At 44.1% G+C, this 25,351-nt stretch overlaps 2 protein-coding genes across 4 annotated transcripts in view; both read right to left on the bottom strand.

Annotated features, from left to right (window-relative positions):
* Positions 1-13,090, bottom strand: part of LOC139408272 (WD repeat-containing protein 7) — a 333,290-nt gene extending 320,200 nt beyond the window's left edge. For 2 of the 3 annotated variants that reach the window (XM_071151970.1, XM_071151969.1), the window contains exons 1-4: positions 4,875-5,000; positions 3,819-3,990; positions 2,620-2,726; positions 262-340 (exon numbers count right to left, since the gene is read on the bottom strand). In XM_071151970.1, coding sequence (XP_071008071.1) covers positions 262-340; positions 2,620-2,726; positions 3,819-3,990; positions 4,875-4,963 — 447 coding nt within the window. In that variant the 5' untranslated portion in view covers positions 4,964-5,000. Of the gene's footprint in view, positions 1-261; positions 341-2,619; positions 2,727-3,818; positions 3,991-4,874; positions 5,001-12,953 lie in introns of those variants that run through there. The other variant, XM_071151971.1, reaches the window with a different exon arrangement.
* Positions 13,091-13,490: 400 nt separating this feature from the next.
* The window catches only part of LOC139408273 (phospholipid-transporting ATPase IC-like), a 40,841-nt gene continuing 28,980 nt past the window's right edge, over positions 13,491-25,351 (bottom strand). The window contains exons 19-28 of the mRNA XM_071151974.1: positions 21,112-21,223; positions 20,365-20,440; positions 19,270-19,402; positions 18,637-18,925; positions 18,155-18,378; positions 17,553-17,636; positions 16,625-16,870; positions 16,201-16,339; positions 15,728-15,858; positions 13,491-15,455 (exon numbers count right to left, since the gene is read on the bottom strand). Of these exons, the coding sequence (XP_071008075.1) occupies positions 15,234-15,455; positions 15,728-15,858; positions 16,201-16,339; positions 16,625-16,870; positions 17,553-17,636; positions 18,155-18,378; positions 18,637-18,925; positions 19,270-19,402; positions 20,365-20,440; positions 21,112-21,223 (1,656 nt within the window). The 3' untranslated portion in view covers positions 13,491-15,233. The remainder of the gene's footprint in view (positions 15,456-15,727; positions 15,859-16,200; positions 16,340-16,624; positions 16,871-17,552; positions 17,637-18,154; positions 18,379-18,636; positions 18,926-19,269; positions 19,403-20,364; positions 20,441-21,111; positions 21,224-25,351) is intronic.

Below are 25,351 nucleotides of genomic sequence, written 5' to 3' on the forward strand. Positions count from 1 at the left end.
ACAAGAGCCGTGGAAAAGAGCCGTGGAAAAGAGCCGTGGAAAAGAGCCGTGGAAAAGAGCCGTGGAAAAGAGCCGTGGAAAAGAGCCGTGGAAAAGAGCCGTGGAAAAGAGCCGTGGACTACAGCCGTGGACTACAGCCGTGGACTACAGCCGTGGACTACAGCCGTGGAAGAGAGCCATGGACTACAGCCGTGGAAGAGGGCCATGGACTACAGCCGTGGACTACAGATACGTGGTGAGAAAAAAGGCCATATACGTTACCTGGATCCCTGTGTGAGCGCAGGCCAGCTTAGTGAACTCAATACAGCGTCCATCGTTGACATCCCACAAGCACATCTCCCTGCACACAAAGCAGATAGTGAATAGACAACATTAGAGCAATAACTGATAACATACATACAAAAGTATGTGGACACCCCTTCAAATTAGTGGATTCAGTTATTTCAGCCACACCCGTTGCTGACAGATGTATAAAATCGAGCACACGGCCATGCAATCTCCATAGACAAACATTGGTAGTAGAATGGACTTACTGAAGAGCTCAGTGACTTTCAACGTGGCACCATCATAGGATGCCACCTTTCTAACAAGACAGTTCTTCAAATTTCTGCCCTGGTCAACTGTATGTGCTGATACTGTAAAGTGGAAACGTCTAGGAGCAACAACGGCTAAGCCGCGAAGTGGTAGGCCACACAAGCTCACAGAATGGGACCGACGAGTGCTTTAAAGCGTAGCGAGTACAAATCGTCTGTCCTCAGCTGCAACACTCACTACAGAGTTCCAAATTGCCTCTGGAAGCAACGTCAGCGCAACAACTGTTCAGCAACAACTGCCCCAGTGCATAGTGCCAACTGTAAAGTTTGGTGGATGAGGAATAATTGTCTGGGGCTGTTTTTCATGGTTTGGGTTAGGCCTCTAAGTTCCAGTGAAGGGAAATCTTAATGCTACAGCATACAATGACATTCTAGACGATTCTGTGCTTCCAACATTGTGGCATCAGGGGAATGCCCTTTCCTGTTTCAGCATGACAATGCCCCCTGTGCAAAAAGTGAGGTCCATACAGAAATGGTTTGTCAAGATCGGTGTGGAAGAACTTGATTGCCTGCACAGAGCCCTGACCTCAACCCGTTGGGATGAATTGTAACTCTGACTGCAAGCCAGGCATTACCGCCCAAAATCAGTGCCGACCTCACTAACACTCCCTGCAGGAATGTTCCATCATCTAGTGGAAAGCCTTCCCAGAAGAGTGGCGGCTTTTATAGCAGCAAAGGGGGGACCAACTCCATATTAATGCCCATCATATTGTAATGAGATGTTTGACGAGCAAGTACTTTTAGTCATGTAGTGTAACACATACGGAATCATGTATTACCAAAAAAAGTGTTAAACAAATCAAAATATATTTTATATTTGAGATTCTTCAAAGTAGCCACCCTTTGCCTTGATGACAGCTATGCACACTCCTGGCATTCTCTCAACTTAGCTTCACCTGGAATACATTTCCAATAGTTTTGAAGGAATTCCCACATATGCTGAGCACTTGTTGAGTGCTCAATTGGGTTGAGGTCGGGTGATTGTGGAGGCCAGGTCATCTGATGAAGCACTCCATCACAAAACTTCTTGGTCAAATAGCCCTTTACACAACCCGGAGGTGTGTTTTGGGTCATTGTCCTGTTGAAAAACAAATGATAGTCCCACTAAGCGCAAACCAGATGGGAGGCGTATCGCTGCAGAACGCTGTAGTAGCCATGCAGGTTAAGTGTGCCTTGAATTCTAAATAAATAACAGAGTCACCAGCAAAGCACCCCCACACCATAACACCTCCTCCTCCATGCTTCATGGTCAGAACCACACATGTGGAGATCATCCGTTCACCTACTCTGCGTCTCACAAAGACAACGGTGACAGATCCCAACCGGTCTAATGTTCATTGCTTGTGTTTCTTGGCCCCAGCAAGTCTCTTCTTATTGGTGTCCTTTAGTAGTGGTTTCTTTGCAGCAATTCGACCATGAAGGCCCTATTCACAGTCTCCTCTGAACAGTTGCTGTTGAGATGTGTCTGTTACTTGAACTCCGTGAAGCATTTATTTGGGCTGGAATCTGAGGCTGGTAACTCTAATGAACTTATCCTCTGTAGCAGAGGTAACTCTGGGTCTTCCTTTCCTGTGGCGGTCCTCATGAGAGCCAGTTTCATCATAGCGCTTGATGGTATTTGCGACTGCACTTGAAGAAACTGTCAAATTCCTTGCAATAGGGATATCTTCTGTATACCACCCCTAACATGTCACAACACAACTGATTGGCTCCCTGTGGCGTACGCCCACCACTGTACTTCCTGTGGGGTACGCCCACCACTGTACTTCCTGTGGCGTACGCCCACCACTGTACTTCCTGTGGCGTACGCCCACCACTGTACTTCCTGTGGCGCACGCCCACCACTGTACTTCCTGTGGCGCACGCCCACCACTGTACTTCCTGTGGCGCACGCCCACCACTGTACTTCCTGTGGCGCACGCCCACCACTGTACTTCCTGTGGCGCACGCCCACCACTGTACTTCCTGTGGCGCACGCCCACCACTGTACTTCCTGTGGCGCACGCCTACTGTATTCACTACTCACCCACTCTCTGAGGCGCTGACGATGTACTGCTTGTCACTGCAGGGGCTGGCTTTAGACAGGCAGGTGATGGAGGCTGTGTGACCGAACAACATGGCCCTGGGACTGATCTGAGAACAGCACAGGAGACAGGACAGTCAAGTCAGGTAAAATGGGCAACCCACAGGACAGAGGCACACCGAGGAACACAGCTGTTTCACTTTCACATTAAGATCCTCTTATACCTGCGAATTAACACAGTAACAACATTACACAGGCCACTCAGGTGTGCCTGGCCTACATCAGGGGTAGACAACTAGATTCAGCCACGCGACGATTTTATGTTGAGAGTGAATGGTCTGGTGGAAGTACAATGCAAGTACATTATTTATTTCAATGTACGTTTCTAAAACATGAACCCGTAGGCCTCCATCGGGGAAACAGTAGGGCTGATTTGGTTAGATTCATTTTATAATTTATCTATGATCTTCAATGCGTTTGGGACCGATTGAGACACATTGTTATGTATAATGGAATGAAGTAGATTACCTGGGCTCCTAGTGATTCTGAACAGAACAGTTATTTCCCCTAATTACTATGGCTGAGGGATTAGCATATAGTATTTTAATCATATGAATGAAATTGGAGCCAAGTCCCACATGTTCCAAGACGGACCAGAGATGTGACCATTCTAGTCTATCAAAACCATTTTCTGCATGGAGAGATGAGGCTGTAATAAGCATCTAAGATGTGTAATACGCGACAGAGATTTACCAAGGATAAAGTATTAGTATTATGATTATGTATTTTTCTGTTGTATTTTTACCCCCCTTTTTTCTCCCCAATTTTGATCGTCTCGTCGCTGCAACTCCACCAACGGGCTCGGGTGGCAAAGGTCGAGTCATGCGTCCTACGAAACATTTAACCGCCAAACCGCGCTTCTTAACACCCGCCCACTTAACCCGGAAGTAAATCTCCTCACAAACAATCTCCTGGAAAGTAGCGGCCAAGCTGTTTCTGCGGTCTGGTTTTGAGAGCCGCCACGCTCCCGCAGATGAATTGTTGACGGACAGATAATGCTATACGCTCGAGCGAAATAGTTGCTAGTTCGTTATTTTCATACAATGAATGGGAGGGGGGTCCATATATAACCAGAATGAGTAACATGTTTACCTTTCGGACCCAAACGCATGTTTGGAGGTCAAAGGTCACGTCAGGCTTACCTCGAGGTCGGAGGTCATGTCCCAAATGCAGATCTGTCCATCGTGGCAGCCGGTGATGATGGTGGCGAGGTCATCCATGACCAGCAGGCTGGAGATGCAGTGGGTGGGCGCCGTCCGGCCCCACAGCACTATGGGTAAAACCAGGCTGTTTCCTGACATTTTCTCTGTTGACCTGTAGAGAGGAGAGAGAGGGAAAGAGTTAAGGAGCTGACTAACATTGGTGGGAGGGCACTACACAAGGCAGCATTGAGGTCATCGAGGTCATTATTGAAGGGCAGACCATAGACTTTAGTGGGTGACGTACAGTTACTGAGTTAGAGTAGTTTCAGATCAATTCCACACTTTCCAATAACCTCTTCACAGATCTACGGTCAATAGTCTGTGGTAATTAAAATAAAACATTAAGGACTATTGTGACACTCACACAATCATAAGATAGTCCATCGGTATCTCTGTCACTAAGGTTAGTTTTAGGGAAGCAACGCAAAACAGGAATTTTCTCCAATGACAGACAGAGACCATTACCAAGGCACAACACAGAAAAGCAGAACCAACTGCCAACTTAGGTCAGAGTGCTTTCATGACCTGGCTGAAAACCATCTGTTTAATGCTACACAATCATTCACCTATTGAACATTACTGTCCCGTAGTAACATAGCTTTCACACATGAGTCATATTGAGCTTAAGTCCCAAGCACAATATCCAGATTAAATGTAAAGATCAAACTGTAGATGAAATAAAAAGCAGAACTGTGGAGATACCCCATGTTAAACGGTACTGAACAACAGAACAGCCTACACTATTAAAACAAATTTTACTGCAAAATGTCTACTGGTCAACATCCTTCCAAAACAAGCGGACAAAACACTTCCAGAAAACGTGAAAATAATTCCTCATCGTCTAGCCAAAACTTTTTTTTTAAAGCCAGAAAATGGAGGCTAGGGATTAGAGACACATCTAGATTCTTATAGAAAACTGAAAACACAACGGTTAGGCCTAAGTCATGTGTCATTCAGTTTCCAAGTTAAAAAAAATAAAAATTGGCAGTACAATACCTTATGATACACTCATGAGTTGTCTCAGTCAGAGCAGACCTCAGCCTGCGAAACATCACTTTTATCTTCCCAAGGTGCGTCAGCTTCATTTTTAGACAATTCAGTGATATCGCTGTCGTAGCGCCAGAACTACCTCTGCTTTCAGTCCAACAAACTAGTACTAGACAGTGACACACTGCTTTTGACTTTCAAAGTCTACCACCAATCTCTCCCCACAGGCTTTCAGAGTTTAATCAATCAAAATCAGGCAGCGTGCCCACAACAGTAGGACATGGAGTCAGTGAAGTGAGGGCAATCCATAGAACCACATAGTGCTTTGTAGGGAATAGGCTGTGATTTAGGACACAACCTGTGTGACATACAGAACAACATGTGACGTCTGTTGGCGAAATGAACAGGGCAGGACTGAACTGCGTATATTTTGTAACCTATTGTTATTGGTTTTGTGTTAGCACACTTTGTGTCGTGATAACCTATCCGCATCGAAAGAAACAAGAAGTTAAGATTTCACAACAAGCAGCTGCATCGATAATAGGTGAAGAGGACAGAGCAGTAGGAGGACTGAGGCGTCAGGCTGGCAGGTTGCAACAGGCATCACTATCTTCCCATTTCATCACCTATAGCAACAACATCAGGCCTAGGCACAGGACGAGCCTCTCAAGAAGCCTAGGTAGAGTACCTCACGATAAACTGTAGACCAAACTACCTACCAAGAGAGAGTATTCATCTAGATCAGGGGTGTCAAAGTCAAATGGACGGAGGGCCAAATAAAAAAATCAGCTACAAGACGAGGGCCGGACTGTTCGAATGTTCATTGAAAAATTTTTAAATGACGCATATAGTCTAGTGAACCTAATTGAACCTACTGAAAACCTAACAAATATATTACAATATGATCAGATAAATAAAGCAATATTTTCTTATGGCTCTGTCAGTAATCTTTAATTTTCAACAGACACAAAAGACAAATTTCCTTTATATAAATATCCCCATAACATGAACATTAAATGAAAGAAACCGGTATTCAAGGCACCATCAGTAGACTATATTTTCTATTTTAGCAAAAGTGGGCTAAATTTACTTCAAAGAAAAAACAATAATAGCAATTTTCTATCATCCACTCAACTGAAATATTTTTAAAATATAATTGGATTGAAATACAAAAAAATAAAGTGCAAAAATCTATTAATCAAAAACAACACTTTGTTTAAGGAGAAGTAACATGCAGTGAAAACAAATATTAAATTTTAACTTTTAAACTTGAACTGAGTAAAAACTCTAAATATGTGATTGCACAGTAATGTTCACTTGTTTGAGGTTGAGGGTGATACTTGGTGGTGTCCCATCTTTTCCACAAGTTCATCAATGTTCGGGGTAAGGCTCTGAGCTGAAGAAATCCTCAGAATTGAGTGGAGGTGTTCAGCAGTAAGTCGACTTCTGTGTGATGTTTTGTTCAGGTTCATCAAAGAAAACAGTTGTTCACACAGGTATGTGCTGCCAAACATAGACAACGTTTGAGCAGCCTGGATGCGCAGCTGGGGCATTGTGCCGGGGAGGAAACGGGCGAACTCCGCAGCACCCACTGCCGCATATTTTGCCCTCAGTGCATCATTGCATTGGAGGTCAATCAACTCCATTTGGAGGTTTGGTGGTGAGCTTTCCACGTCAACAGCAAATGGGTTACCGAGCAGTTCCAACCTGCTTTTTTGTGCTTCAAAGTCAGCAAATCGGCGTCGAAAGTCAGCGGCAAGCATACCTATTTTATCAGCCAACTGTGTGCTCGGGAACGCACTGGTAGAGAGCTTCTCTTTCATGGTCTGGCAGCTGGGAAAGTGGCTCAAATTTTCTTTCCGCATCTGCGTCTCCCACAGAGTCAGTTTGGTTTTAAATGCCTTCACTGTACTGTACATATCAGAGATGACACGATCCCGACCCTGCAGCTGCAAGTTTATTGCATTCAGATGACTCGTAATGTCACACAGAAAAGCCATTTCACACAGAAACATTTCGTCTCGGAGTTGTGTTGTGTCTTTCCCTTTGCTGTCCAAGAACAGACAAATCTCCTCACGAAGCTCGAAACATCTTTGAAGCACCTTTCCCTGGCTTAGCCATCGCACCTCTGTGTGATAAGGCAAATCACCATGCTCCGTTTCTAACTCCGTCAGAAATGCCTTGAACTGGCGGTGATTCAAACCTTTGGCTCTGATAAAGTTAACTGTGCGCGTGATGATGCTCATTACATGCTCCATTTTCAAGGCTTTACCGCACAACGCTTCCTGGTGTATGATACAATGATAAGCTGTCAGCTCACCTGTCGCGTTTTCCTCTTGCATCTTTTCCCGTATCTTCGCCACCAGTCCGCTCCTGTGTCCACACATCGCAGGTGCTCCGTCGGTTGTCAAACCCACGAGTTTTTCCCAAGGCAGCTCCATCTCATTTACACATCTTGACACCTCTTCATACAAATCATGCCCCGTAGTTGTGCCATGCATAGGACGTAAAGCCAAAAACTCCTCTGTCACGCTTAGGTTGGAGTCCACTCCGCGGATGAAAATTGACAACTGGGCAATGTCAGAAATGTCGGTGCTCTCATCCACAGCCAAGGAATATGCAATAAAATCTTTTCCCTTTTTCACAAGCTGCTCTTTTAGATTGATGGACAACTGGTCTACTCTCTCGGCAATGGTGTTTCTGCTCAGACTCACATTTAAAAAGAGTTGCCTTTTTTCTGGGCAAACTTCGTCACAAACTTTAATCATGCAGTTTTTGATGAAATCCCCCTCCGTAAATGGCCGGGCTGATTTAGCGATCTCTTCTGCCAAAATAAAACTGGCCTTGACAGTTGCGTCCGCGTGTGTGTCCGCGTGTTTCGTTTCATAATGTCGTCTCAGATTATACTCTTTCAGTACCGCCACACTTTCTCCACACAGAAGACACACAGGTTTTCCAGCTACCTTCGTGAACATATACTCCGACTCCCACCTTGTTTGAAACCCCCGGTTCTCAGTATCCACCTTCCGTTTTGCCATTTTTGATGGGTATCTGAAAGTTAATTTTACTGTGATGCTGACGACTGCTGTGCCAATAAATATTGAAATGAAGCAGCCTACTGCTCGGTGCGTCACCTTTGCATTGTGGGAAATGTAGTATTGGTGCGTGTAAAAGATCTGCGGGCTGCCGGCTTGCTGCGGGCCGGTTCTAATAATAAATCAAGATCATCCCAGGGGCCGTAAAAAACCTTCTTGCGGGCCGGATGTGGCCCGCGGGCCTTGACTCTGACATATGTGATCTAGATTATTCGTAGATGTCTATATACAGTTGAAGTCGGAAGTTTACATTCACTTAGGTTGGAGTTATTAAAACTTGTCTTGTCAACAAACTATAGTTTTGGCAAGTTGGTTAGGACATCTACTTTGTGCATGACAAGTCATTTTTCCAACAATTTTTTACAGATTTCCTTTATAATTCACTGCATCAGAATTCCAGTGGGTCAGAAGTTGACTGTGCCTTTGAACAGCTTGGAAAATTCCAGAAATTATTTCATGGCTTTAGAAGTTTCTGATAGGCTAATTGACATCATTTGAGTCAATTGGAGGTGTACCAGTGGATATATTTCACAGCCTACCTTCAAACTCAGTGCCTCTTTGCTTGACATCATGGGGAAATCAAAAGAAATCAGCCAAGACCTCAGAAAAAAAATATTGTAGACCTCCACAAGTCTGGCTCATCCTTGGGAGCAATTTCCAAATGCCTGAAGGTACCACGTTCATCTGTACAAACAATAGTACGCAAGTGTAAACACCATGGGACCAGGCAGCAGTCATACCGCTCAGGAAGGAATCGCGTTCTGTCTCCTAGAGATGAACGTACTTGGGTGCGAGAAGTGCAAGTCAATCCCAGAACAACAGCAAAGGACCCTGTGAAGATACTGGAGGAAACGGGTACAAAAGTATCTATATCCACAGTAAAACGAGTCCTATATCGACATAACCTTAAAGGTTGCTCAGCAAGGAAGAATCCACTGCTCCAAAACTGCCAGAAAAATAAGGCAGACTAAAGTTTGCAACTGCACATGGGGACAAAGATCATACTTTTTGGAGAAATGTCCTCTGATCTGATGAAACAAAAATAGAACTGTTCGGCCATAACGACCATCGTTATGTTTGGAGGAAAAAGGGGGAAGGCTTGCAAGCCGAAGAACACCATCCCAACTGTGAAGCACGGGGGTGGCAGCATCATGTTGTGGGGGTGCTTTGCTGCACGAGGGACTGATGCACTTCACAAAATAGATGGCATCATGAGGCAGGACAATTATGTGGATATATTGAAGCAACATCAAGATATCAGTCAGGAAGTTAAAGCTTGGTCGCAAATGGGTCTTCCAAATGGACAATGACCCCAAGCATACTTCCAAAGTTGTGGCAAAATGGCTAAAGGACAACAAAAGCAAGGTATTGGAGTGGCCATCACAAAACCCTGACCTCAATCCTATAGAAAATGTGTGGGCAGAACTGAAAAAGGGTGTGCGAGAAAGGAGGTCTACAAACCTGACTCAGTTACACCAGCTCTGTCAGGAGGAATGGTCCAAAAATCACCTAACTTATTGTGGGAAGCTTGTGGAAGGCTACCCGAAACATTTGGCCCAATACTAATTGAGAGTATGAAAACTTCTGACCCACTGGGAATGTGATGAAAGAACTAAATGCTGAAATAAATAATTATCTCTACTATCTCTGACATTTCACATTCTTAAACTAAAGTGGTGATCCTAACTGACCTAAGATAGGGAATTTTTACTAGGATTAAATGTCAGGAATTGTGAAAAACTGAGTTTAAATGCATTTGGCTAAGGTGTATGTAAACTTCCGACTTCAACTGTACAACCACAAACCGATGCTGTCACCAACACCACACTCAATGAGCTGTAGGCCAAAAGCAAACAGGAAAATGCTCATCCAGAAGTGGCGCACAGGCTCTGTGTTAGTCGGATATGGCAGGGCTTGCAAACCATTACAGACTACAAAGGGACACCCAGACGTGAGCTGCCCAGTGACAAAAGCCTACCATACGAGAAAAAATAATTTTATGCTGGCTTCGAGGCAAGCAACACTGAAGCATGCATGAGAGCACCAGCTGTTCCGGACGACTGTGTGATCATGCTCTCCACAGCCGATGTAAGAAAGACCATAAAACAGGTCAACATTCACAAGCGGTGGGGACAGATGGATTATCAGGATGTGTACTCAGAGCATGTGCGGACCAACTGGCAAGCGTCCACACTGATATTTTCAACCTCTCCCTGACGGAGTCTGTAATACCTACATGTTTCAAGCAGACCACCATAGTCCCTGCGTCCAAGAATGCAAAGGTAACTTGCCTAAAAGACTACTTTCATGTACCACTCAAGTCGGTAGCCATGAAGTGCTTTGAAAGGCTGGTCATGGCTCACATCAATACCATCACCCCGGAAACCCTAGACACACTCCAATGTGCATATCATCTCAACAGATCCACAGATGACGCAATCTCGAATGCACTCCATACTGCCCTTTCCCACCTGGACAAAAGGAACACCTATGTGAGAATGCTATTCATTGACTACAGCTCAGCATTCAACACCATAGTGCCCACAAAGCTAAGGACCCTGGGACCAAACACTTCCTCCTGCAATTGGATCCTGGACTTCCTGATGGGCCACCTCCAGGTGGTAAGGGAAGGCAACAAAACATCTGCCACGCAGATCCTCAACACCGGTTCCCCTCAGGGGTGCGTGCTTAGTCCCCTCCTGTACTCCCTGTCACTGACGACTGGCCAAGCACGACTCCAACACCATCATTAAGTTTGCTGACGACACAACAGTGGTAGGCCTGATCACCAACAACGATGAGAACGCTTATAAGGAGGTCAGAGACCTGGCAGTGTGGTGCAAGGACAACAACCTCTCCCTCAATGTGTGCAAAACAAACGAGCTGATCGTGGACTACAGGAAAAGGAGAGCCAAACAGGCCCCCGTTTATGTTGACGGGGGCTGTAGTCGGAGCGGGTCGAGAGTTTCAAGTTCCTTCATGGTCCAAACACACCAAGACATTCATGAAGAGCGCACGACAACACCTTTTCCCCCTCAGGAGACGGAAACGATTTGTCATGGGTCCCCAGATCCTCAAAAGGTTCTATAGCTGCACTATCGAGAGCATCCTGGTCGCATCACTGCCTGGTATGGCAACTGCTCGGCCTTCAACCGAAAGGCGCTACAGAGGGTAGTACTTAAGGCCCAGTACATCAATGGGGCCAAGCTTCCTTCCATACCAGGCAGGGTCAGAGGAAGGCCCAAAGAATTATCAAAAACTCCAGTCACCCAAGTCATAGAGTGAGTGATCTCTCCGCTACCGCACGGCGAACGGTACCAGGACACCAAGTAGAGGGCCAAAAGGCTCCTTAACAGCTTCTTCCGCCAAGCTATAAGACTGCTGAACAATTAATCAAAATGGCCAACCAGACTATTTACATTGACCCCCCCCCCCCCCCATTTGGTTTTACACTGCTGCTATCTATGCATAGTCACCTCACCCCTACCTACATGTACAAATTACCTACACTAAACTGTACCCCTGCACATTCACTCGGTACCAGTGCCCCCTGTATATAGCCTCGTTATGTAATTCTACTGTTAACATTTCCTAAATAAAAAGTTTAACTATTTCTTGAACTGCACTGTTCAATAAATAAATAGTAAGCATTTCACTTTAAGGTTATATTTGGCACGTGACAAACACAATTTGATTTTGGCAACCAATAAGTTGATCATTTTGTGTACAATACATTGACATTAAAAGGTATCAGTGCAAGTAACCTTGTATTAAATTAAACACCTACATTGGATGTTGTAAGTCCACAACAATGCTTAAACCACATATGGAGACCACTTGATTTTGGGGTGTAGTTAGGCCTACCCTTTAATTCCAGTGTGGACCTACTAGCTGTTGTTCGGGAGTGTTTTTGTAGCGCGCATACGATGGTAGAGTTTGTAAAACAAATAACGTTAACAGTCTACTTTGTAATTAACATTTAATTGAGAATTTTTTTCCATATACCAATAGATTTTTCATTAGCATCACCGCTAACGGCTAAACGAAGTTGCAGCTGCGCGCATCGCACATCCTAGCCTCGGCAGACGGGGAATTATCCTGGTCTCTTATCCATTCTGTTCTTGTCGTATGATCAATGTAATCATTTGACAGTGGCCGTGTAGTGGATTCCCTATTAAATTCAATACCTTTGTCAATATTGTTGAATTGCGTAAAGTTGATTTTATAGGGTCCTACAATGCAGACTGGCAGCCTGGGAAACAGTGCGGTAGCTACAAAAGACTGAACGATGACACCATGTAACTTACCCGGAACGCCCACTCATTACTAGCATCTCTTTCCAAACACAGAACAAGTGAATCCACAACACTGTTCCGAAACACCCTGACATAAATATTTAAAAAACAAAAATCAGCTATAAAAGGGTACTTCAAGAGTAGGGAAATGTAATGGATGCAGTAAGTCTACAGTTTACTGCGTGCAGAAGACATTACAGAAGATCTTGCGCAAAAAAAAAATCATTCAATGGATGATCATCAAACAACCAGACAGCATGCCTGTTCGAAGGTTTGGGTGCGTGAAATAACCAACTCAATTAGTTATTTATCATGTTTGTCACTAGAAGAAGCTCAATCTTCTCTGTATCATGTAACTAGGTTATCGATTATTACAGACTTTGGATGCAAATCGTTGCGAGATAATTATATTTTAGCCAGATAATGATGGGTTGACACATGAGCTAGCTAGCACATTATACGTTGAGACACTACCATAGCTAGCTATGATATCCACGTATGCCAGTGTAAGTAAAACGTCGTGTAACAAAAGACAGTACAGTATTATTCACTATATTGCATACCTTGGTCAAAACCGTTGGCTTCGCTAGCAGGTGATCGCTTAGCTAGCTGACATTAAAGCACCTATATGTCGCAACTTCCTGGTTAAAAAAATACAAAATAAAGCTAAAATGGACAAATACGTTTAAAACACTTACCTATGACAGGTTATACTGCACCATTAAACTTTTCTAGGGAACAGTATTGATGAAATACTCGGTCAGTGTAGGTCATCGGTAGTCTAATTCGTCTTGATTACTCCACTCGGGATATTTGCAGATCCTCTCAAGTCAGCTGATTACGGGACAGCGTTCGGCGTTGCCGTTAATCGATATTACTGCCGTAAAAAAATAAACGTCTTGCGCTGGCAACCATCTTGGTTGTGGCAAATGGATATTCATAATGGTAATCAATCCAGTTCTTGGACTGCAGGTGGAGCATATGTCCCACTGCTGGGGTTATTGTTGGTGCTGTATAAAACTCAAAATGTTTGTGTGGGTGGAGATAATGTCTTTCGGGCTTGTTAGCATTTCACGGTAAGATCTACTGCACCTGTTGTATTCGGCGCATGTGACAAATACAATTTGATTTGACATATGAAACGTACAGACAACATGGAGAACAGCAATATAGTGACTGCTTCTAGGCAGAAACATTTTACTTTTTCCCCCCATCTATAATTTGAGACCAAAAGCTTCTCTGTATCGGTAGTTTTTATTCAAAGTCATTTTTACACAAAATGCTAAAAACAAGTTTTTAAAACAGTAGTGATAAGGAGTTGTCCAATGGATCTGTGTCTGTATCCCAAATGGACTAACTATTTGCTCAAGGTTTGTGTAGATATGTCACTTTATACACAGAGAAACAAGTATGTAACAGAATAAACACGACTGTCCCAAATGGCACTTTAATCCCTATACAGTGCACTACTTTCTACCAGAGCCCTGGTCCAACTATATAGGGATTAAAGTGCTATTTCTGACACACTCGCAGAGTATTGTTTCAGTTGAAGGGTCATATTGATTCAAGGCTGATATATATATATATAAAAGGAAAATTGTGTATTTGGCAAATAACCATGGAGGAGTCTCAATGCAAATGGCCGCATCCTTGTAGACGGAGACAGAAATAGAACTCATTCTGGTTCACTATATAAAATGTTATGAAATGTCAAGTCAATAGAAAGACAGCATTAAAATGGCAAATCATCGAATCCATTCATACTTCATAGATTAAAATTAGAGAGTTGTGTCTACTGGCATCTCAGAATACTACTAGCAGGCGACTAGCATCCGGTTTTGATTTTGAAACAGGGGTTATTTGGCTCAGGTAAAACAGCTAGCGCATGTCCAGAGGTGCAGCGGGGTTCTATAGGGGCTGATGTAAACAACTGGTTCATCTTTAAAAAGCATGTGTACAATACAACCATGTCCATATGAAGTATGTCAAATGACTTACAGCAGTACAGACACCATAAAATGAAAAAAAAAGGATCATCTAGTTCGAAGCTTCCTTATGAGCTTCCTTATGAGCCGACAAAAAAAAAAAAAAAAGCTGAAATTCTTGAGCATGAATAAAATATGATTCATTATGACACCCTTCTGACTGCAAGTACGCATTTAAAAACAGATCCAGTAAATTTAAATCCAAAACCAACAATAATAATCACAATATATTAAATTAAGACGAAAAAAAAAATAAAACTCCCAAGATCCAGATGAAATGCAACCCCTGCAATAGATAGCATTATTACACCGTGATAGGCAACATAACCAAATCCTCCATGGCCCACATTCACAAAGTGCTGCTCAAACATTTCCCCTTTTTGATCATATGAATAAGATTACATGTACGGGGGAGGGGGGCCTGGTCCTAGATCAGCGCTCTAACCCTTGAGGCTTCATGAATACAGGCCAAGGTATGTCAGGAGTGCCCAATGATGACGAGCAATGCTCCAACCATCCAGGTGAGGAGAACTAAAATAAGACTTAAAAATCCTGGAGATTAAAACATTGGTTTTTGTTTTCTAAACCGTATAAAACATGAACTCCAACAGTGGTGCTTCACTGAGCTTTTGGATGGTTAGAGTCTTTGCATAGATTCCGACCGTGCCAGGTCGGTGAGATGAGGCCCAGCGGTATGTTCTCAGTTCCAGATGCATAGTTCCTAGGCCGTCATTGAAAATAAGAATTTGTTCTTAACTGACTTGCCTAGTTAAATAAAGGTAAAATAAAAAAAATAGGGACAGGCTAGCCTGATCCCAGATCTGTTTGTGTTGTCCTGCCAACTCCTCTGGTCATTGTCACCATAGACATCGTGTAATTTTACATCTATACATTTTTATACCTATTCTTTCCATATGCAAGTCTGAGTATACAAGACCGCACAAACAGATCTGGGACCAGTCTAGTGCCAGGCCGGTGAGTCCCCCTCATATGTTACTGGCTTGGGGGGACCTCTGTAATACTGTCCCTTGGGTCGGGGCGAGCTACAGCAGGCCGCCGTCGGATGCTGCGGCCTGACGCGATGAGGTCGGCGTAACCCCGGGAGTGAGAAAAGGCGTAGGCCGAGCGGCGGGAGCGTCTGTCGCGCTGGAACGGAGCCGGTTTCTTCTTCTCCTCCTCCTCTTCCTCCTCATACTTCTTCCTGTTCCTCTGGACCTGCGTCGGTGGGAAACAATTATTCAATAAACATTCATAAAATCTTCATAAACAAGTAAAAAAAAAATTGGATGTGTGGTGGGTTTTATTCAAGAGCACTTGAGACAGGATGTAGTTTTCCAGATTTTTCCATTTCCACAGATCTCGGATACAAAAACATCTCTCACAATATTGCAGAGGCAACGAGCCCGTACCCTGGACATATCGCATATCATAGATATCAAGACATTATGAGTAAAGTCATTTTCGGGTTAGTGGTAGCTAGGCCTTACGTTGTCTCCAACGGACGGCCATATGGTTTTGCAGAGGAACTGAATGAAGATGACAGGTAGCAGGCTGATTCCCACAGTCAGGATGATGGTCAGCCACAGATAGGGCTGTCTGAGCGCGTTAGGGGCTACACCTGACACACACAGAAATACAAAACACATACGCTGGGTTAGAAAAGCACAGTAATTAGTCACCATCATCACCATCTGTGACAGGAGCCATATGGCCAGGGTCATGTTCATAAGGTGCGAACTGGAAGAAAACTGATAGAATTAGGGGGGGGGGTACTACCTAAACTTGTCCAATAAGAAACATTCATTCTCCATTGTGAAACGTTTTGCTATCGTCTGTGTGGCCGAATGAACACGACCCAGGATAGTATTCATTAAGGCATACAAGGTCCAGGAAGTCTCTCCCGGTTTTAGTCTGTTTTCATCCGTATGACAGGACCCAGATCTGAAGAGGCAGAACTCACCGGTGAAAGTGAAGGTTGATGGGAAGATGACGTGGATTCCTGCACTGTGGATATCGAACATGATGCCGAAGTATATGGCTATACTGCAGAGGACTGCAAAGCAGTTCACAAAGGTCCAGTATGACGTCTCCAGAGATATCTGGGAGAGAGTATGAGAGACAGGAAGTTACATCATCTATTCCAACACTGCAGGAGGAAACAGCACTTGCTATAAAAATAGGCTTGTATATATATATATATATATATATATATATATATATTTTTTTTTTATATATTTTTTTTTATACTCAACAGATTTCTGAAAACACACCAGAGTTTGTTTCTTGTGTCTACATGTGAGTTATGGAATGAATTTCCCTTTTGAAGGACAATAAACATAATCAATCCACCAATCAATAAATCCATTGAGGAACAAGTCAGCTACCTGCAGGTTGACGGTGAAGATGAGCGAAGAGGCCATGACCACAGCGAGGGACTGGTAGTCTGACGGTGCCTCTCCGTCCTGCCCCATGGTCTGGAGGAACGCCCCGTACGGGATGAAGAAGACCACCAGAGAGGTGAAGATGCCGTGGAACAGACTGATGAAGAAGTTCTTGTAGTTGAACAGCGCCCCCTGCTGACCAGGAAGGTATAACTTGGGAAACTTCCTGCTCAGCTTGTCGTTCACATCCTTCAAGGAAACAGGAAATATACATTTCATATTAGCTCAGGGCTTCTCAAACTTGTACTGCACATTATCCCAAATTGACACTTAAATGCAGGGGACTCCACTTGGACAAGGCTTGTTATGGCTGTGTGTTCATATTCACTAAATTTGAGTAGTTTAAGAGATCCTTTGTTGGCACTAAGCGGTTGTATTCTATACCCATTTGAAGATCATTTGTTTGATAACAAGCTGAAATGTTTTCTCAATGGGCCCAGGGGGATCCCACACAGTATCCCGTTCCCAAGCTTGGGAACCATTGTATTAGCTTTACATCGACGTGTCATATGATCGGAATAAGACAGAGTGATAAAACAAAAGTGGGAGTTTTCATTCAATGTTCATCATTAAAAAAAACAGTGAACACAAAGCCTGTTCCCTCTATAAAAAGATCAGCTTGTCCAGCTGGCATTTGAAGACAACTGGTGCCCAGTGTGAATAGCCAAGTTATCATTACTCATTGTTTTATTACTTTTCTACAGTATTATTTCTCAATTTTCTTTCTCTCTGCATTGTTGACGAAGGTCCCGTAAGTAACTATTCCCCTGTTGTTTACGAAGCATGTGACAAATACAATTAGATTTGGATATATTATAGACATTGTCAAAAAATGACAAACATTCTACATGTATCTCCTTTAATAGCTTACCTGATCCAACAAGCCAACCAGCAGGACAGGAAGAGAGCTGTACATCACATTGTACAAGGTGATGAACCAATCTTCATAGGCAACCTGAAGAAGTATCATAAAGTCATATATCACACAATAAATTACTCCTCTATTTTTAGATTTTATTTCCACTTTATTTAACTAGGCAAGTCAGTTAAGAACAAATTCTTATTTACAATGACGGCCTACCGGGGAACAGTGGGTTAACTGCCTTGTTCAGGGGGGCAGAATGACAGCTTTGTACCTTGTCAGCTCGGGGATTCGATCGAGCAACCTTTCAGTTACTGGCCCAACGCTCTAACTACTAGGATACCCTGCCGCCCCTCTATCATCAAATTTAGGATCAATAATCTGTACCATAGTATATGATACAAAAGTAATGTGGGGGTTTTGAAGTCCGTCTAGTAGATAAGTGTCCGTTGAAAATGCAGTTTAGACAGATGGTGCCCTAAATGGCACCCTAGGGCTCTGGTCAAAACTAGTGCACTATTTAGGGAATCGGGCTCTGGTCAAAAGTATTGGACTATTTAGGGAATATTGTACCAATTGGGATATACCCTACCTCTAGAACATTCCCTCACCTGAGCTGAGAACCCATTGAAGAAGGAGTACCAGAAGTGGACCAGGGTGAAGGCAAAGTTCTTGAAGAAGAAGTAGCGGAGGAACTTGCACATGCGGATGTAGGACCAGCGACCGTGGACCAGCAGGAGACGCTCCAGGTACCGGAACTGAGCGAAGGCATAGTCACTGGACATCACCGCCTGCATGCCCTCCTGTCCAGATATACCCACACCGATGTCTGCAGCTGGGGAGAGAGGTGGGGGGGGAACAAAAACAGAGAATATGATATACCCACACCGATGTCTGCAGCTGGAGGGGGGGGGGGTGAAACAAAAACAGAGAATTTGTCCAACAACTGAAGAGGTGAGGAGTTCGCAAAGGGGGAGTAGATATAACACAACACTTCACTACAAAAGGCTTTGAAAACTACAATTCAGCGATAACAACTGCTAACAAATAATGAATAATTTAACAGTAAAATCAAATAAATCTCCTCCCGTACTCTTGATCATGTTGACGTCGTTGGCTCCGTCTCCGATGGACAGCGTGACAGCCTTCTTATACTTCTTCACCAGGCTGACCACGTTGGCCTTTTGTTTTGGCGTGACCCGACAGCAGATGACCGCCTCGCACTCGCACGCCATGTTCACAAAGTCCACCTGACGACTCTCCTTCTCCCAGTCGTCGATTGGCTGGGTGGAGTCCTGGGGCGTGGCAGAGGCGGGTCTCCTTCCGAGACGCTTCAAGCGAAGGCGACGACGTTTCTTCTTTTTCTCGTATAAGATCTCGTTCTGTGGAGAGAGAGAAGAGAGAAAGAGAGAAAGAGAGAAAGAGAGAGAGAGAGAAAGAGAGAAAGAGAGAAAGAGAGAAAGAGAGAGAGAGAGAGAAAGAGAGAAAGAGAGAGAAAGAGAGAAAGAGAGAGAGAGAAAGAGAAAGAAAGAGAGAAAGAGAAAGAGAGAGAGACGCCTATTTAGTCTTTAGAAAAAATATCTATACTTTTGTTCACAAAAGAAAAACCTCACAAAACAATGAAATTAAAAATGTCTATGTAAATATTAGGCTGAGTCAAAGTGTACGCCTTTAATGATCATTTCATGTTGAACAGCAACAGTAACTAGCAGTAGTCTACACTCACCAGCCAGCCTCCAGTGATGATGAGTGCGTTCTTGCCAGGCTCGGGGAAGAACGGATCCGGAACCTTCTTCCTGGTTCGGCCGGACGCAGACAGCTGGTCCCTCCGGCTTGCCTGTCTGAGTCGCAGCTTCTCACTATCACACAAGACCGTGAAACATCAGAACTACATCTTACACTCAACTACACTCTCTGTAACAGTGTATTATCATAACTTCACTCTGCAAATACAGCAGTAGCCTTTCCAGCAGTAGCCTTTCCAGCAGTAGCCTAGCCTTTCCAGCAGTAGCCTAGCCTTTCCAGGATTAGCCTTTCCAGGATTAGCCTAGCCTTTCCAGCATTAGCCTTTCCAGCAGTAGCCTAGCCTTTCCAGCAGTAGCCTTTCCAGCAGTAGCCTAGCCTTTCCATCAGTAGCCTAGCCTTTCCATCAGTAGCCTAGCCTTTCCAGTAGTAGCCTTTCCAGCAGTAGCCTTTCCAGCAGTAGCCTTTCCAGCAGTAGCCTTTCCAGCAGTAGCCTTTCCAGCAGTAGCCTAGCCTTTCCAGCAGTAGCCTAGCCTTTCCAGCAGTAGCCTAGCCTTTCCAGCAGTAGCCTAGCCTTTCCAGCAGTAGCCTTTCCAGCAGTAGCCTTTCCAGCAGTAGCCTTTCCAGCAGTAGCCTAGCCTTTCCAGCAGTAGCCTAGCCTTTCCAGCAGTAGCCTAGCCTTTCCAGCAGTAGCCTAGCCTTTCCAGCAGTAGCCTAGCCTTTCCAGCAGTAGCCTTTCCAGCAGTAGCCTAGCCTTTCCGGCAGTAGCCTTTCCGGCAGTAGCCTAGCCTTTCCAGCAGTAGCCTAGCCTTTCCAGCAGTAGCCTAGCCTTTCCAGCAGTAGCCTAGCCTTTCCAGCAGTAGCCTAGCCTTTCCAGCAGTAGCCTAGCCTTTCCAGCAGTAGCCTAGCCTTTCCAGCAGTAGCCTAGCCTTTCCAGCAGTAGCGTAGCCTTTCCAGCAGTAGCGTAGCCTTTTCAGCAGTAGCCTAGCCATTCCAGCAGCACAGCTACACACGGATGACTCACATCAAGCACTGGGGCCCATAGACCTACACTTCTCCTCTAATATCTTAAACCTACTTGATATCATCTCCATAGTGGATCTGCATGTCATCGGTAAGCAGCTCACAGGAATAGCCAATGTTCTCAGCCGTTTCTGCAGGGAGGAAAAATAAATATTGAAGAAATAGTTCATGTTAATGTCATCAATACACATTTAATCCATCAAGAGGCAAACTCGGTGAAGTAGCAGCTCAAGATGTTATCTCAGTCATTAAATCAACAGCAACACATTGTTGGGAGGTAAACATGGTTTTAAATCAACAGTAACACATTGTTGGGAGGTAAACATGGTTTTAAATCAACAGAAACACATTGTTGGGAGGTAAACATGGTTTTAAATCAACAGAAACACATTGTTGGGAGGTAAACATGGTTTTAAATCAACAGTAACACATTGTTGGGAGGTAAACATGGTTTTAAATCAACAGTAACACATTGTTGGGAGGTAAACATGGTTTTAAATCAACAGAAACACATTGTTGGGAGGTAAACATGGGCTGCAGCCCAAGTGGAACCATATTCCCTATACTGTACAGAAGTGCACTACCATGGCCCTGGTTATAACCAGTGTGTTAAATAGGGAACAGGGATGGAACCCTGGGATGGAACCCTGGGATGGAACCCGACTGTAAAGCCCAGTCCCCGGTTACATAGAGAGATGAACATTCCAGACGAAGGCTGGCCGCCATGTGAACACAGCTCTCTCACCTTTCTTATCTCTCTCATCTCTCACCCTTCTTATCTCTCACCCTTCTTATCTCTCACCCTTCTTATCTCCAGTGAGAACCCAGATCTTGATGTCAGCCTTTGCCAGCTTGGCGATGGTCTCAGGAACCCCGTCCTGGAGCTTGTCCTCGATGGCAGTCGCTCCGATCATCTGCGAAAGGACATAAACAAAAAGTCAACCGGGTGACTTTTCAGAGCAGAACGTGGCGGCTTTAATAAAAGCAAGAGTCAGATGTATTTGGTAACACAAGATAAAAGGGTGTTAAAGACGGTGTCCTGATTACATTTACAAATCTGGCCCTCATACCATCGTGGCCACCTAATCATCCCCAGCTTCCAACTGGCTCGTTCATCCCCACTCTCTACTGTAAATTCTGGTGGGAAGCTGCTATAGACCACCAAGTGCTAACAGTCAGTATCTGGATAATTTGTGTGAAATGCTTGATAATGTATGTGATATCAACAGAGAAGTATATTTTCTGGGTGATTTTAAATATTGACTGGCTTTCATTAGGATGCCGACTCAAGAGAAAGCTTCAAACTGTAACCAGTGCCTGCAACCAGGGTAGTTACAAACAGCACAGGAATGAAATCATCAACATGTATTGATCACATCTTTACTAATTCTGCAGAAATTTGCTTTAAAGCAGTATCCAGATCCATAGGATGTAGTGATCACAATATAATAGCCATCTCTAGGAAAACCAAAGTTCCAAAGACTGGGCCTAAAATAGTGTATAAGAGGTCATACAATAAGTTATGTATTGATTCCTATGTTGTTGATGTGAAGAATATTTGTTGGTCTGTGGTGTGTAATGAGGAGCAAGCGGACGCTTGACACATTTATAACAAATTCAGCACGCTTACAGGGAAGGATACTCAACAAGCACAGCACTTACACAAATGCCTGATGATTGGCTGAGAGAAATTGATGCTAAAATGATTGTGGGGGCTGTCTTGTTAGACTTCAGTGCGACTTCTGACATTATCAAATCAGTCTGCTGCTGGAAAAACATGTGTTATGGCTTTACAGCCCCTGCTATATCGTGGATAAAGAGTTATTTGTCTAACAGAACACAGAGGATTCTTTAATAAAGTCCCCCCTTATCTCAGCTCACTGGTCACCATAACAGCACCCACTCGTAGCACGCGCTCCAGCAGTTACATCTCACTGGTCACCCCCAAAGCCAATTTCTCCTTTGGTCGCCTTTCTTTCCAGTTCTCTGCTGCCAATGACTGGAAGGAACTGCAAAAATCACTGAAGCTGGAAACACTTCTCCCTCACTAGCTTTAAGCACCAGCTGTCAGAGCAGCTCACAGATCACTGCACCTGTACATAGCCCATCTGTAAACAGCCCATTCAACTACTTCATACTGTATTTATCTTGCTCCTTTGCACCCCAGTATCTCTACTTGCACATTCAGCTCCTGCACATCTACCATTCCAGTGTTTAATTGTTATATTGTAATAACTTCGCCACCATGGCCTATTTATTGCCTTAACTCCCTTATCTTACCTCATTTGCACTCACTGTATATGGACTTGTTTTCTACTGTATTATTGACTATGTTTTGTTTATTCCATGTGTAACTGTGTTGTGGTATGTGTCGAACTGCTTTGCTTTATCTTGGCCAGGTCGCAGTTCTTGTTCTCAACTAGCTTACCTGGTTAAATACATTTTTTTTATTTTTTAAATAGAAGCCTCTCAAACATAATCCAGGTAGAATCAGGAATTCCCCAGGGTAGCTGTTTAGGACCCTTGGTTTTTATTAACAACATGCCACCGGCTTTGAGTAAAGCCAGTGTGTCTATGTATTCGGATGACTCAACACTATACATATCAGCTACTACTGCGACTGAAATGACTGCAACTCTTAACAAAGAGCTACAGTTGGTTTCAGAATGGATGGGAAGGAATAAGTTGGTCCTAAATATTTCCAAAACTAAAAGCATTCTATTTGGGATAAATCACTTAGTAAGCCCTAAACCTTAACTACGTCTCGTAATGAATAACGTGGAAATTGAGCAAGTTGAGGTGACTAAACTGCTTGGAGTTACCCTGGATTGTAAACTGCCATGGTCAAAACATATTGATAGAACAGTAGCTAGGATGGGATAAATCTGTTCCTAAAAAGCGCTGCTCTGCCTTCTTAACAGCACTATCAACAAGGCAGGTCCTACAGGCCCTAGTTTCTACCTTCTTAACAGCACTATCAACAAGGCAGGTCCTACAGGCCCTAGTTTCTACCTTCTTAACAGCACTATCAACAAGGCAGGTCCTACAGGCCCTAGTTTCTACCTTCTTAACAACACTATCAACAAGGCAGGTCCTACAGGCCCTAGTTTCTACCTTCTTAACAGCACTATCAACAAGGCAGGTCCTACAGGCCCTAGTTTCTACCTTCTTAACAACACTATCAACAAGGCAGGTCCTACAGGCCCTAGTTTCTACCTTCTTAACAACACTATCAACAAGGCAGGTCCTACAGGCCCCAGTTTAGTCGCACCTTGACTACTGTTCAGTCGTGTGGTCAGGTGCCACAAAAAAGGACTTAGGAAAATTGCAATTGGCTCAGAACAGGGCAGCATGGCTGGCCCTTGGATGCACACGGAGAGCAAACATTAATAACATGCATGTCAATCTCTCATGGCTCAAAGTGGAAGAGAGATTGACTTCACCACTACTTGTTTTTTGTAAGAGGTGTTGACAAGCGGAATGTACCTAGCTGTCCATTTAAAATACTAGCACACAGCTCGGACACCCACGCGTACCCCACAAGTGGCCATGATTAGGAGTCCCCATAGGGCAGCACACAATTGGCCCAGCGTCGTCCGGGTTTGGCCGGGGTATGCAGTCAATGTAAATAACGATTTGTTCTTAACTGACTTTACTAGTTAAATAAAGGTTAAAAAAAACAAATAATATATATTTTTAAAACAAGACATGCCACCAGAGGTCTCTTCACAGTCCCCAAGTCCAGAACAGACTATGGGAGGCGCACAGTACTGCATAGAGCCATGACTACATGGAACTCTATTCCACAGTACTACATAGAGCCATGACTACATGGAACTCTATTCCACATCAGGTAACTGATGCAGCAGTAGAATCAGATTTAATAAACAGGTAAAAATCCACCTGATGGAACAACGGGGACCGAAGAGACACACAAGTGGCCATGATTAGGAGTCCCCATAGGGCAGCACACAATTGGCCCAGCGTCGTCCGGGTTTGGCCGGGGTATGCAGTCAATGTAAATAACGATTTGTTCTTAACTGACTTTACTAGTTAAATAAAGGTTAAAAAAAACAAATAATATATATTTTTAAAACAAGAAAAAAACTGTTTTAATCTGTTGTTGTATATGTAATGTGGATGGTTTGGTGTGTTTGGACCCCAGGAAGAGTAGCTGCTGCCTTGGCAGGAACTAATGGGGATCCATAATAAACCCCAGGAAGAGTAGCTGCTGCCTTGGCAGGAACTAATGGGGATCGATAATAAACCCCAGGAAGAGTAGCTGCTGCCTTGGTGGGAACTAATGGGGATCCGTAATAAACCCCAGGAAGAGTAGCTGCTGCCTTGGCAGGAACTAATGGGGATCCATAATATAAACCCCAGGAAGAGTAGCTGCTGCCTGGGTAGATACAAATGGGGATCCATAATAAACCCCAGGAAGAGTAGCTGCTGCCTTGGCAGGAACTAATGGGGATCCATAATATAAACCCCAGGAAGAGTAGCTGCTGCCTTGGCAGGAACTAATGGGGATCCATAATATAAACCCCAGGAAGAGTAGCTGCTGCCTTGGTAAGAACCAAATGGGGATCCGTAATATAAACCCCAGGAAGAGTAGCTGCTGCCTTGGTAAGAACTAAATGGGGATCCGTAATAAACCCCAGGAAGAGTAGCTGCTGCCTTGGTAAGAACTAATGGGGATCCATAATATAAACCCCAGGAAGAGTAGCTGCTGCCTTGGTAAGAACTAAATGGGGATCCGTAATAAACCCCAGGAAGAGTAGCTGCTGCCTTGGTAAGAACTAAATGGGGATCCGTAATAAACCCCAGGAAGAGTAGCTGCTGCCTTGGCAGGAACTAATGGGGATCCATAATATAAACCCCAGGAAGAGTAGCTGCTGCCTTGGTAAGAACTAAATGGGGATCCATAATAAACCCCAGGAAGAGTAGCTGCTGCCTTGGCAGGAACTAATGGGGATCCATAATAAACCCCAGGAAGAGTAGCTGATGCCTTGGCAGGAACTAATGGGGATCCATAATATAAA

The sequence above is a fragment of the Oncorhynchus clarkii genome, chromosome 5 (assembly GCF_045791955.1).
Source record: "Oncorhynchus clarkii lewisi isolate Uvic-CL-2024 chromosome 5, UVic_Ocla_1.0, whole genome shotgun sequence".
In the NCBI taxonomy this organism is placed as follows: Eukaryota; Metazoa; Chordata; class Actinopteri; order Salmoniformes; family Salmonidae; genus Oncorhynchus; species Oncorhynchus clarkii.